The following is a 13,574-nucleotide window of genomic DNA, read 5'->3' as shown; positions in this document are numbered from 1 at the left end:
ACCAGGGCGTGCACGGAGCGTGGACACCTCCCCTCAGAGCCCCGCCCCACCCCCAGTCCCAACACACGGACACTCTAGCTTTCTAAACTCCTCCTCTTGTCCCCCGTTCCCTCCTCCTCCCCTTCCTAGCCCTGGGAGAACTTGACCCAAGAGAGGGTGAGGGTGGGGCTTCGAGAAGGAATAAAAGCCAGTCTTGACTCTAGCCCCGGCACCAGCTGCAGAGTCTTCATCTGGGAAGAGCTGCAACTGGTCAAGGGGAAGGGGCATTTCCCCCACTGGACCAGCATACATTCCTTCTGATCTTTGCCGCTTTCATCTCGGACCCGCTTCAGGTAAGAAGGTTCCCTTCTCGGCACGTGGGGAAGAGGGAAGACGCTTGCACTCAGGTGCCTCTCTGCCCACTAGGGTCGGAGGGAGCCGGGCACAGAGTAGGGAGTCACACTGACGGCAGAGGCATTGACGTGGGGCAAGGAAGGACGAAGAAGAGTGCTTGGTTCGACTTCAGAGAATTAGAATTAGTTGCCTTTTACGAGGGAAAATGAATGGCGCAAGGAAAAGAGTTTTGAAGCCGGTATTAGCAGATCTGGGTTCACGTTCCAGCTGTGTGATTATAAACAGATCATTTGACCTCTCTGGGCCTCGGTTTTCCCATCTGTAAAATGATGGCGTTGGATTTAATGATTTCTTAAATTCTCAACCAATTTTAATGATTTCAGAAGTTCCCTCTAGTTCTAACAATCTGGGTATTGAGGAAATGTAAGCTCCCTCTCCTTCCTATATCCTGACCACTTGAAGTTGCTGAGAGGTCCCCCTTTCCTTTACCTTTGTACCTTTGCAGATCACCCTTATCTTAAAGGCCAAAAATGGAAAGTGTTCAGGAGCTGATCCCTTTCGCCAAAGAAATGATTGCCCAGAAGCCAAATGGGAAGATGGTGAAGTTATATGTGCTGGGCAGCGTGCTGGCCTTTTTTGGAGTCATGATTGGCTTGGTGGAGACTGTATGCAGCCCCTTCTATGCCAGCAGATGGCTTCAGGAGGATGAGGAGGCAGTAGTATTGGCTGCCAGGCTCCAGGAGTCCAGGAGAAGGGAAGCCCTGCTGGAGAAAAGCAAGCAACAAGAAGCTCTGGGGGGTCGGAGCCTCTCCCATCGCCAACATGCCTCCTAAAATTAGAACAGAACCGAGAGAAGTAAACCTCCCCAAGAGTGGGAGGGAGAGAGCCCCAACTGATGCTACAGGTGGTCCTGCACTTGAATTTGGGAAGCTTCTGATTTCTGAGGAAGAAATATAGGACTGTGGCAGAAAGGTTCTACATACATATTTGGGGTATAGGTTTTGCTGCTGTGCAGCAGTAGAGAAGGCTGATCTGTCCTAATAACCATATATACCTTTGTGGTATCAACACACTGCACTCTGGAGAAAGGATGACAACATGCTTTCATACTATCATTAATATTATTACAACTATCATTATTTTGCATTTTGAAATAAAATAATTTTATAATACTTGGTGGCTTCTGCTTATACGGATGGCAAGTGGTGATAAGAGGAGATGGGTTCTAAGATCCTCTGGAGAATCCTGGGATCTGGGGACTTAAAGGGAGAAGAGAAAGCAGTTTTCTGAAGGTCACACTGTGCAGCTCTAGTACTTAGAAATCTAGTACCTTTATGAACTCTTATAGGTTTAATAATGGAGATTGAGGAAAATCTTTGTTCAATCCTATTAAGGCTAATCTTATCCTATATAGAGACTAACAGGTTCCATATCAGGGTGGTATAAAAAAAAGTGCACTGAATTTATAGAACCTGAACTCAAAACCTGACTCCACTATTTACTACCTACATCATGTGACCTAGAACATGGCACTTCATTTAGTTCCTGACTTTCTCCATGTAGAAAATGATGGGGTTGGACTTCTAGCTATAAATGGTAGGAATTAATAAACAGAGGAGAAAAGCTGTCTACCTGACATTATTCAGGAGATGTGTAGCTTGACCTTTTTTTCCCTAATTGCATTTTGGTACAAATAAATTGAGAGAGAAAATGAGGAGCACATGGAAACTTCTTATGGGACTGCCTGATAATTTTTGTTTCCTCTCTCAGCTTCCCTTCTTCTGATTCAGATCGTAATAAGAATCAATCAATCAATACTTACTATGTGCCAGGTACTGTGCTAAACATTGGGGATACAAAAAGAGGTAAAATAGGTGCATTCTCTTCAGGATAAAACTAAATCAGGCCAGAGTGTACAATCACCTATGTGACATACGATAAAGGCCAACTCATGGGTATATATATCCAATTAAGTAGCCTAGAGGCATGGGCTCAGTCTCCTTACCATCTCCCTTAATATCGCATCAAACTCCTTCAACAAGCACTAACTCTGCATTATTTCCATTCCCCCAGTATATATTAAGATTCTATATAATGCAGGACATGGATACTAGACACTATGGCCAGAATAATTGATATTCTCTTCTTGATAAAATATTCATCCTTGGTTTGACCTCAAAAAAAAAGGGAAAAGCATTTTAACCCAGAGACCTGAATTATTTCCCTTGAGTTTCTATTTATATTATTTTATTATTGATTATTATATAATAATATATAATATAATTATATATATATGTTATGTTATAATCCAGTAGATATACAAATAACTATAATACAATAAGAATACACTTCTTTGAGTCAAAGATTTAAACCCATAAGAGACCTTAAAGGTCATTAAGTCCAAACTCCTTATTTTAAAAAGAAAATTTAACTTATTTTTTCTATTAATAAAATATAATTTATATATTTATATAAATAAATAGTTAACTTGTATTTTCACTTCTTCCATTATTTCTCCTATTGAAAAAAAAAAAAAAAAGGAAAGAAAGAAAAGCAGTCTTGTAACAAATATGCATATTCAAGCAAAACAAATTCCTGAATTGGTGATGTCCAAAAAATGTCTCTGCATCCTATGCATCAGCAATTGGGTAGTATGCTTCAACAATGGTTCATTAGAATCGTTCATCTTTTACAACTTATTGATGAAGAAACTGAGGTACAAAATAATTTGGATTGGGTCACACAGCTAAGTATATGTGAGGCAGAATTTGAAACCTTATCTTCCTATCTCTAAGGTCAACCTACTAGGCCACGGTGCCTTCTAAAAACACTTACCACAAAGTTCTAAGGGAGAACAAAAAAGAGGGGTATTGCTTCCAGCTGAGTAATCAAAAAAGGAAGCAATGGTTGGAGGAGAAACCCAATTGGAACTACGGATTGATAAGGAAAGATGGTCAACTTTGATATATCTTTTTCCCCCTGCTGAACCTTCTGATGGGAGCTTCATTCTGCAGGACACTTATAAACTATGGCAAAAGCTTTTAGAGAAAAGAAGTTTTAGAAGCACACGCTAGAGAAGAATTTCCTAATGAGGAAGCCTATCAGGCATTGGTATAAATTGGTCAGCAATCTGGCCATGGTGAGTCTCTTTTTTTTAATGTTAAATATGGTAAAAATATATGTTAACTCCAATATATGCATACACATTTATACAGTTCTCTTTCTGCATAAGAAAAATCAAATCAAAAAGGTAAAACAGTGAGAAAGAAAATAAAATGCAAGCAGAAAACAACAGAAAGAGTGAGAATGCTATGCTGTGGTCCACACTCAGTTGCCAGTCCCCAGTCTGGGTGTTGATGGCTCTCTTCATCATAAGGTCATTCGAATTGGTCTGAATCATCTCATTGTTGAAGAGAGTCACATCCATTAGAATTGATTATTATATAATCTTGCTGTTGTCATGTATAATAATCTCCTGGTTCTGCTCATTTCACTCAGCATCAGCTCAAGTAAGTCTCTCCAGGACCCTCTGAAATCATCCTGCTGGTCATTTCTTATAGAACAATAATATTCCATAACATTAATATACTATAATTTACCCAGCCCTTCCCTAATTGATGGGCATCCATTCAGTTTCTAGTTTCTAGCCACTACAAAAAGGACTGCTACAAACATTCTGGCACATACAGGTCCCTTTCCCTTAAGATCTCTTTGGGATACAAGCCCAGTAGTAACACTGCTGGATCAAAGGGTATGAACAGTTGGATAACTTTTTGAGCATAGTTCCAAACTGCTCTCCAGAATGGTTGGATCTATTCATAGTTTCACCAACAATGTATCAGTGTCCCAGTTTTCCACATCCCTTCCAACATTCATCATTGTCTTTTCCTGTCATCCTAGCCAATCTGAGAGGTGTGTAGTGGTACCTCAATGTTGTCTTAATTTGCATTGCTCTGGTCAATTGTGATTTAGAACACTTTTTCATATAACTAGAAATATTTTCAATTTCTTCATCTGAAAATTGTCTGTTCATACCCTTTGACTATTTATCAATGGAAGGGTGGCTCCAATTATTATAAATTTGAATCAATGTCTCTATATATTTTAGAAATGAGGCCTTTATCAGAACTTTGAATGTAAACATCTTTTCCCAATTTGTTTCCTTTTTAATCTTATTCTGCATTACTTTTGTTTGTACAAAAACTTTTTAATTTAATATAATCAAAATTATCTTTTTTTTTTGTTCAATTATGATTTTCAGTTCTTCTTTGGCCACAAATTCATTTCTTTTCCACATATCTGAGAAGTAAAATATATTGTGTTCTTCTAATTTGTTTATAATATCACTCTTTATGTCTAAAATCATGAACCCATTTCAACCTTATCTTGGTATGTGGTGTTAGGTGTGGGTCCATGCCTAGTTTCTGGCATACTAGTTTCCAATTTTCCTAGCAGTTTTTTATCAAATATTGAGTTTTTATCATTTCTTAGCCAGTACCAAATGATTTTGATAACCACTGCTTTGTAATATAGTTTTAGATCTGGTACAGCTAAGCCATCTTCATTTGCATTTTTCAACTAATTTTCTTGAAATTCTTGACCTTTTGTTCTTCCAAATGAATTTTTGTTATTTTTTCTAGATCTGTAAAATAATTTCTTGGGAGTTTGATTGGTATGACATTGAATAAGTAGTACTGTTATTTTTATTATGTTAGCTCAGGCTACCTATGAGCACTTGATATTTTTCCAATTTATTAGATCCGACTTTATTTGTGTGGATGTTGTTTTGTAATTGTGTTCATTAAGTTCCTGACTTTGCCTTAACAGGTAGACTTACAAATATTTTACATTATCATCAGTTATTTTAAATGAAATTTCTCTTTGTATCTCTTGCTGTTGGATTTTGTTGGTAATATATAAAAATGCTGATCATTTATGTGGATTTATTTTGTATTCTGCAACTTTGTTAAAGTTGTAAGTTGTTTCTCGTAGTGTTTTAGTTGATTCTCTAGGATTTTCTACATATACCATCATATCATCTGCAAAGAATAATAATTTGGTTTCCTCATTACCTACTCTAATTCTTTTAATCTCTTTTTTTTCTCTTATTGGTAAAGCTAACATTTCTAATACATTATTGAATAGTAATGGTGATAGTGGACAACCTTTTTCACTCCCTGATCTTATTGGGAATGGTTCTAGTTTGTCCCCATTATACATGATGCTTGCTGATGGTTTTAAATAGATGCTACTGATTATTTTAAAGAAAACTTCATTTATATCTATACTCTCTAGTGTTTTTAAGAAGAATGTGTGTTGGATTTCATCAAATGCTTTTTCTTCATCTATTGAAATAATCATATGATTTTTGTTAGTTTGGTTATTGATATAATTAATTATGCTAATAGTTTTCCTAATATTGAATGAACCCTTCATTCCTGGTATAAATTGTACTTGGTCATAGTGTGTTATCCTGGAGATGGCTTTCTATAATTTCTTTGCTAATATTTTATTTAAGATTCTTGAATCGATATTTTTAAAGCTTTTTATTTTCAAAACATATGCATGGATAATTTTTCAACATTGACCCTTGCATAGCCTTGTATTTCAGATTTTCCCTTCCTTCCTCCTACCCTCTCCCCCACATGGCAAGCAATCCAACATATGTTATGCCTGTTAAAATATATGTTAAATCCAATATGTGTAAACATATTTCTATACTCTTGTTACACAAGAAAACAAAAAAGAAAGAAAATAAGAAAACAAAATGCAGGTGAACAATATCAAAAAGAGTGAGAATATTATGTTGTGATCCACATTCAGTTCCCACAGCTTTCTCTCTGGATGTAGATGACTCACTTCATCTCAAGATCATTGGAACTGGCCCGTCATCTCATTGTTGGAAAAAATCACATTCATCAGAATTGATCATCCTATGATATTGATGATGCCATGTACAATGATCTGGTTCTGCTCATTTAACTTTGCATCAATTAATGTAAGTCTCTCCAGGACTCTCTGAAATCATCCTCCTGATTGTTTCTTACAGAACAATAATATTCCATAACATTAATATACCATAATTTATTCAGCCATTTTCCAATTGATGGGCATCCACTCAGTTTTCAGTTTTTTGCCACTATGAAAAGGGCTGCCACAAACTTTTTTTTGCATCAATATTCATTAAAGAAATTAGTCTATAATTTAGGTATCAGCACTATACTTGTATCATAAAAGGAATTTGGTAGGATTCCTTTTTTCTCTATTTTTTCAAATATTTTGTATAGTATTGGAATTAATTGTCCTTTAAATGTTTGGCAGCACAGTTCCCTTTTGATGTTCTGACCTAGTTTCCCTAATTGTCCTATTTAGTTACTCTGCCTCAGGTTATAACCTTTCCCTCTTAATGTTTGATGAGATAAAGGCCTACCTCAGTTGCTCTGCCCCAAAACCCCAGACTATAATTATTCCCTCTTAAATGGTTGATGAGATAAAAGTTTTATGTCTTTAGGTTATAGTCATTCCTTCTTAATGTTTGACAGGATAAAGGTTTATCCATTTTAGAAGTCATTAAAATATCAGTAACCTCTCCAGTACCTTCCTTTATTGTGTCATCTAGGTGCCTCCCCCCATTAGATTATCCCCACCCAGGTACCTCTCCCATTATGTCACTGCTCTTGTTATCCTACAAAAAAGCTTGCTGTCTGATACTTAGTGCTGGATTCTTTGAGATGGTAGTCTCATCCAGGCCTGGGACCAAGATCCATTTGGTCCAGTATATCTCTCCATTTAATAAACTATTAAATTGGTCTCTTTAAAAAAAAAAAGTTTGGCAGAATTCACATTGAATCCTTCTGGCCATGGAGATTTTTTCTTAGAGAGTTGATTAATAGCTTGTTTTATTTGTTTTTCTAAAATAGGACTATTTAAGTAATTATTTCCTCTTCTATTAATCTGGGCAATCTTTTTGTAGATATTCTTCCATTTCACTTAGATTATTATATTTATTGACATATAGTTGAGGAAAATAACTCCTAATTATTGCTCTAATTTCCTCTTCGTTGGTGGAAAGTTCTCCCTTTTCATTTTTGAGATGAATAATTTAACTTTTTTCTTTCCTTTTTCTAATCAAATTAACTAAAGTTTTGTCTATTTTGTGGATTTTTTTTTTCATAAAACCAACTCTTGGCTTTATTTATTGATTCAATAGTTTTCTTACTTTCAGTTTTATTAATCTCTCCTTTTATTTTCAGAATTTCAAATTTGGTATTTAATTGGGGGTTTTAATTTGTTCTTTTTCTAGCTTTTTAAATTGCAATCCCAATTCATTCATCTTCTCTTTTTCTATTTTATGCAAGTAAGCATCTAGAGATATAAAATATCCTCTATTAACTGCTTTGGCTGCATCCCAGAAATTTTGGTATGTTGTCTCATTGTTGTCATTCTCTTGGATGAAGTTATTAATTGCGTCTATGATTTGTTGTTTCACCCACTCATTCTTAAGGATTAGATTATTTAGTTTCCAATTAAATTTTTGGTCTGTTTTCACCTGGCCTTTTATTGCACATAATTTTTATTGCATTATGATCTGAGAAAGATGCATTTACTATTTCTGCCTTTCTGCATTTTATTTTAAAGTTTTTATGCCCTATATATGGTTAATTTTTTTATAGGTTCCATGTACTGCTGAGAAAAAGGTATATTCATTTCTGTCTCCATTCAATTTTCTCCAAAGTTCTACCATCCCTAACTTTTCTAATATTCTATTTACCTCCTTAACTTCTTTCTTATTTATGTTGTGGTTTGATTTATCTAGTTCTGAGAGAGCACGGTTGAGATTCCCCACTAATATAGTTTTTCTGTCTAATTCTTCTTGCAGCTTTCTTAACGTCTCCTCTAGGAATCTGGATGCTATACCAGTTGGTGCATACATGTTTAATTTTGATATTATTTCATAATCTATGGTACCTTTAAGCAGGATATAGTTTCCTTCATTATCTCTTTTAATTAGATCTATTTTTGCTTTTGCTTGATCTGAGATCAGTATAGCTACCCCTGCTTTTTTTTTTTTTAACCTCAGCTGAAGCATAATAGATTCTGCTCCAACCTTTTATCTTTACTCTAAATGTATCATTCAGCTTTAAATGAGTTTCATGTAAACAATAAATTGTAGAATTCTGGCTTTTAATCCAGTCTGCTATCCATTTCCATTTTATGGGAGAGTTCATACCATTCACATGCACAGAAAGAATTACTATCTCTATTTCCTGCCAACTTGTTTACCACCAATTATATTTTTCTCTTCCCTTTCCCCTTTTCCCTCCGGAAATATAGGGTAGAGACAGGTTGTAAAGGGTTCTAAATTAAGAAGTTTAGAGGACAGGAAGGTTTCAAAAGGAAGATAATGAGTTCCGTTTTGGACATAATTAATTTAAGATACTTATGGAACACCCTAAATGGAAATGTCTAGCAGGCAGTCAGACATGTGAGATTGGAGCTAAGGAGAAAGATAAAAGCTCTCTACATAAGATCTGGACATCTTCATAAATACAATTGTTGAATACATAAGAGCTGATGAGAGTATGAGGAAAGAATGTAGAGGGAAAAGAGATTAGGGAGCAGCTTTAGGAAATACATAATTAGCAGGGATCATGATCTAATAAAACAAACTGAGAAAGAATAAAACGGAGAGGTCAGGCTATAAATAAAAGGAAAATCACAGGAAAGCAGTGTCATGAAAGATGACAGTGGAGAGATTATTCAGGAATAATCAATGGTGTCAAAAATTACAGAGAAACTTTAAAAGGATGAAGCCTGAGAAAAGGCTGTTGAATTTAGCAACTTAGAGATACTGGCTGACCTTGGAGAATTCTGTTTCAGTTGAGCAGTGACATCAGAAGCCAGATTGTAAGGGTATGAGAAGTGAGGAGGAGGTGAGAAAGGAAAGCAAAAACTAAAGAAAGCTTTTTCTCAGCATTTGACTCTGAAAGAGAGAATGGTTTCTTCTTGTAACTAAATATTCTTCTCAACCTCTTGCTCTTACACAAAATTTTTCATTAGAGACCAGTCCTCCAAGACTCCTCTTCTCCACTTACCTGATCCCACTCCCCCTATCTCTGCCCCAATGAAAATACAACAGCACATACCTATCTCTCCCTCTGTGCTGAGGGTGGGTAAGACAAGCCTTAATCAGTGGCAAAGGATCAGGAGCCTCTGCCAAGAAGCAGTTAGTGGGAGAAGGAGCTTATTTGTCACCCAACTCAAGCTGAACAGATGTATATTCAAATATTCTTATCTCTATCGTGTGTGTGAGTGTGTGTGTTAAGATTGACTACCATTTCCATCCCCATTCCCACATCACACTACCCTCCCAGCCTTGATTTGGGTAAAAGAAAGCTTGAATATTATAACTGTTGAAGGAAACTGTTTCTAATACTCTACAACTTAGATTCGTCTGTCGGGAGCAATTTTAAAACATATACATCATTAATCTGTACCCAAACTATATCTAGATTGGAATAAGAGATGTTCAAATTGGTATTCTCCATATTCTTCAACATAACTCTTAGCTTTCCCTCATCAAATGATTAAGTAATATTTGTAGGAGTCTGAGAAAGAATACCAAGATACATAACAATGTAGTTCTGGGTTCTGGGTTAAAATTCTAAATAGTTGAAGAAGCAGAAATTTCCAAATCTACATAGAGAGTTTTTATCTTTCTCCTGAGCTCCTGTACCACTTTCCAGAGGAATCAATGAGGTTCTTTTCACAAATGTATACAGAAAACATAAATAGAAAACAATAAAAATGTCCCCTTAACTTGTGTGGATCATAGAATCATTGTTTCAGGAGTGAAGGCAATGATCACATATAGACTATAGGTACTCTGTTAAACTTCCATTATCACCTTTAATCTATTTTCTTTTTTTCTCTTTTTGTCCTGATTGATCACTCATTTTTTCCAAAGGGTTTTCCCAAGGATTTTAGGAAGAGTTTTAAAGGAAAATATTATTCTTAATATCTTTAATTTTATTAAAAAGTAGATTTTTAAATTTGCTCCCACATAACTAAAACATCCCAAGGGAAGAAGTAATGTCTGACTTCTCTAGCCCCTGGTAGATGAGACATAACCCAGGCTGTGGCACCTTGCCTATTCCATGCCTTTTCTGCTGTAAATTGTAAAAGCTTCGATATCTATAGCATTGATTTGGTGCCCTCTAAATTCAGCTAAGCCTGGGGGAAAGGCTACTTATTTCTTCCTGGGTGAAAGTCTCATGGACTAGTTAAAGTCTCATGGTGAAATTTCACATAGATTTTGAATGATGGGTTTTAACCAGCAAAGGGCTCTCCTGACAGAGGAAATAGCATGAGAAAAGACATGGAACTAGTAACATGTATAAATCCAGGTTAACTTTACCATTCAGTATCATAAGATAATAGGTTTAGAGTTATAAAGAACATCAAAGGCCCTCTAGTCCAATTCACTCTTTTAACAGAAAACAAAATTGGGACTTGCTGTTCATGCAGATAGGAAGCCTCAGAGTCAAGATTAAATGAACCCAAGACATCTTATTCGACAGCCAATGATATGTAATCTTGGAAAGACATTTGGAATCAGTCTGTAAAGAATTTGGCAAATATCTGACCTCAAAACACTGTGTATAATGTCTCTAATGTACCTCACAGCCTTATCTTCCACTGGTCAACATGTTTAAAACCAAAATCGTAATAGTGTACCCCAACTCCTGCTCATAGCAGCAAGTTGGCTCCCCCAAATGGGGACTCACTAATTCTCCCTTCATAATTCTTGGGGAAACCTTGAGGAATTGAGAGGTTTCAAATGTTATTATTCATGAATTTTGATTTGATGTGCTCACCATTAACCATCAATTATCAACTATTAATCATCAATTCAGGCCGGGCTGGGCCAGAGCAGCCCAAGATGGCCAACTTCAAGGATCCGGTGTCAGATGAGGAGAAGGTACGGATAGCTGCCAAGTTAATCACTCATGTTCCCCCAGAAGAATTTAATGAAGTGTTTAATGATGTCCGGTTACTACTTAACAATGACAATCTTCTCAAGGAAGGGGCAGCTCATGCATTCGCCCAGTATAATATGGATCAGTTCACTCCAGTGAAGATAGAAGGCTATGATGATCAGGTTTTAATTACAGAATGTGGTGATTTGGGTAGTGGCAGATTTTTAGATCCAAGAAATAAAGTTTCCTTTAAGTTTGATCACTTATGGAAAGAAGCAAGTGACCCCCAACCTGAGGATATAGATGGAGCTCTGAAGTCATGGAGGGAATCCTGTGACAATGCATTAAGGGCCTATGTGAAAGATCATTATTCCAACGACTTCTGTACTGTGTATGCTAAAATTACAGATGGGCAGAAGACTATTATTACCTGTATTGAGAGCCACCAGTTTCAGCTAAAAATTTCTAGAATGGTCGTTGGAGATCACAGTGGAAGTTTACTATCACACCACCTACAACTCAGTACTTGGAGTGCTAAAGATTCAGGTCCATTACTATGAAGATGGCAATGTTCACTTGGTTAGTCACAAAGATGTACAGGATTCAGTAACCATTACTGATGATGTACAAACTGCCTAGGAATTTATTAAAATCATAGAACAAGCTGAAAATGAGTATCAGACCGCAATTAGTGAGAACTATCAGACGATGTCAGACACCACATTCAAGGTCTTGCGCCAGCAGCTTCCAGTTACCCACACCAAAATCGACTGGAACAAGATACCAGCTACAAGATTGGTAAAGAAATGCAAAATGCTTAAGTGAAGTTCTTCAGTCACAAGATGCAAAAAAAGAAAAAGGAAGAAGAAAGAAAAGGAAAAGAAAAAAAGATTCAAAGTATAGTCTTATAAGTAGGTAGTTTCTAAACAAGTGAGGTATTTTGCTAGGGTTTTCAAAATAAAGGTTTTCTAGCCTCTTGGAATACTGTTGAACCAATAGCATTGTCTCAATGTTTTTTTTTTTTGGTGTGGTCCTTGTCATGTAACTTCCTATTGTGACTGTATCTACTTGTAGGATTTTTTTTTAATTCATTTATTTTTAACCTTAAAAAAAAAAAAAAAAAAAAGAACGAAAGAAAGAGAAAGATATATCTGGAGTTTATGTACTGGTTAGAAAATTTCCTAGCTATGAAAGCCCTCTCACAAAGAGGCAGGTAATGTTTTCAGTACCCTGCCACCCTAATCTTTAATAGCACTTCTGGTACACCAGTGGTTTTTATTGATCAACCAGTAGCTTAAAGTAAGCTGCAAAATACATCTACAGACATCCCATATTCTTTTGATTGCTGATTGCCACTTAATGGCATCCTGTAACTGTAGATTTTTAATATTTGAAATGGGGTTTTTAAGGTCCCTTTGATGGAAAAAGGGGGGTTTCTGGAAATTCCATAATGACCAGCTTCTCTGGGGGGAAATCTGGGTGTTTTGTATTGTTTGTTTTTTTAATCCAAAGACTTGAACCACATTCCCTCCCAGTGGGTTTGTTTGCTTTTTTCCTTTTCTGAAAATTCCCTTCCTCCTAGTAACATGGTTGTTACAGGCATCTGCATTTTTAGAATATAGTTAACCCTTCAGTATTTTTTTTTATATTCAAGAACTGCTGACACAGTCTGGATGTAGAAGAATAAATATTAAAACTTGAAAAATGCAGATGCCTATGGAATAATAGGCATATTATGCTTAATGCTTTGTGGCAAATTACTAGAGTTTGTACTGTGTATGAATCAGACAAATGCATAAATCACAAATAAAAATCAAAAAAAGATTTGCACCAAAGTCAGAAGAATACTTCTATAGCAGTGTCTTTCTCTTGTTACCTGTTTCTTAATGTACTTAAAGGGAACACTGGCAATTCACTCTACATGGTTTGTAAAACTTATTTGACATTCTTCCTCGGTCCTGCCAAGAGCTTAGGTAAGACTGATGCAGCAACTCTTCCAGAAGGATGAGTGAAGAGAGGTGTTCCATAGCTCTCAAAACACAGGTACTGTGCATTTGCTAGAGCTGGTATCAGAACTCTGTATGATGAATTCATTCTACATTGTTTACACTTAGGTGACCAGACCTTAACATGAGGTCATGTTTTTTTTTAAACCAAGTGCTGTCTTCCTATCTCCAAATACACAATGAAGAGGAAGATATTTGTGCTTAAAGTGGCATTATTTTTGTTCATAACATAGTTAAGCAAGAGTGTTCCAAAATG

The 13,574-nt window shown here is 36.1% G+C and overlaps 1 protein-coding gene and 1 pseudogene across 1 annotated transcript; both read left to right on the top strand.

Annotated features, from left to right (window-relative positions):
- The first annotated feature begins 205 nt into the window (after nt 1-205).
- G0S2 (G0/G1 switch 2) lies at nt 206-1,505 on the top strand. The gene is made up of 2 exons (XM_051998458.1): nt 206-332; nt 839-1,505. The coding sequence occupies exon 2, from the start codon at nt 864-866 to the stop codon at nt 1,164-1,166; it is 303 nt and encodes a 100-aa protein (XP_051854418.1). The 5' UTR covers nt 206-332; nt 839-863; the 3' UTR covers nt 1,167-1,505.
- Nucleotides 1,506-10,835: 9,330 nt separating this feature from the next.
- On the top strand, nt 10,836-13,075 carry LOC127562598 (F-actin-capping protein subunit alpha-1-like; annotated as a pseudogene).
- Nucleotides 13,076-13,574: the final 499 nt, after the last annotated feature.

This window comes from Antechinus flavipes, chromosome 4 (genome assembly GCF_016432865.1).
Source record: "Antechinus flavipes isolate AdamAnt ecotype Samford, QLD, Australia chromosome 4, AdamAnt_v2, whole genome shotgun sequence".
Taxonomy (NCBI): Eukaryota; Metazoa; Chordata; class Mammalia; order Dasyuromorphia; family Dasyuridae; genus Antechinus; species Antechinus flavipes.
This window is presented reverse-complemented; position numbering and strand designations above follow the sequence as displayed.

Coding starts and splice junctions, on each gene's coding strand:
- G0S2 (XM_051998458.1), top strand. CDS start 864: ATGGAAAGTGTTCAGGAGCTGATCCCTTTCGCCAAAGAAATGATTGCC.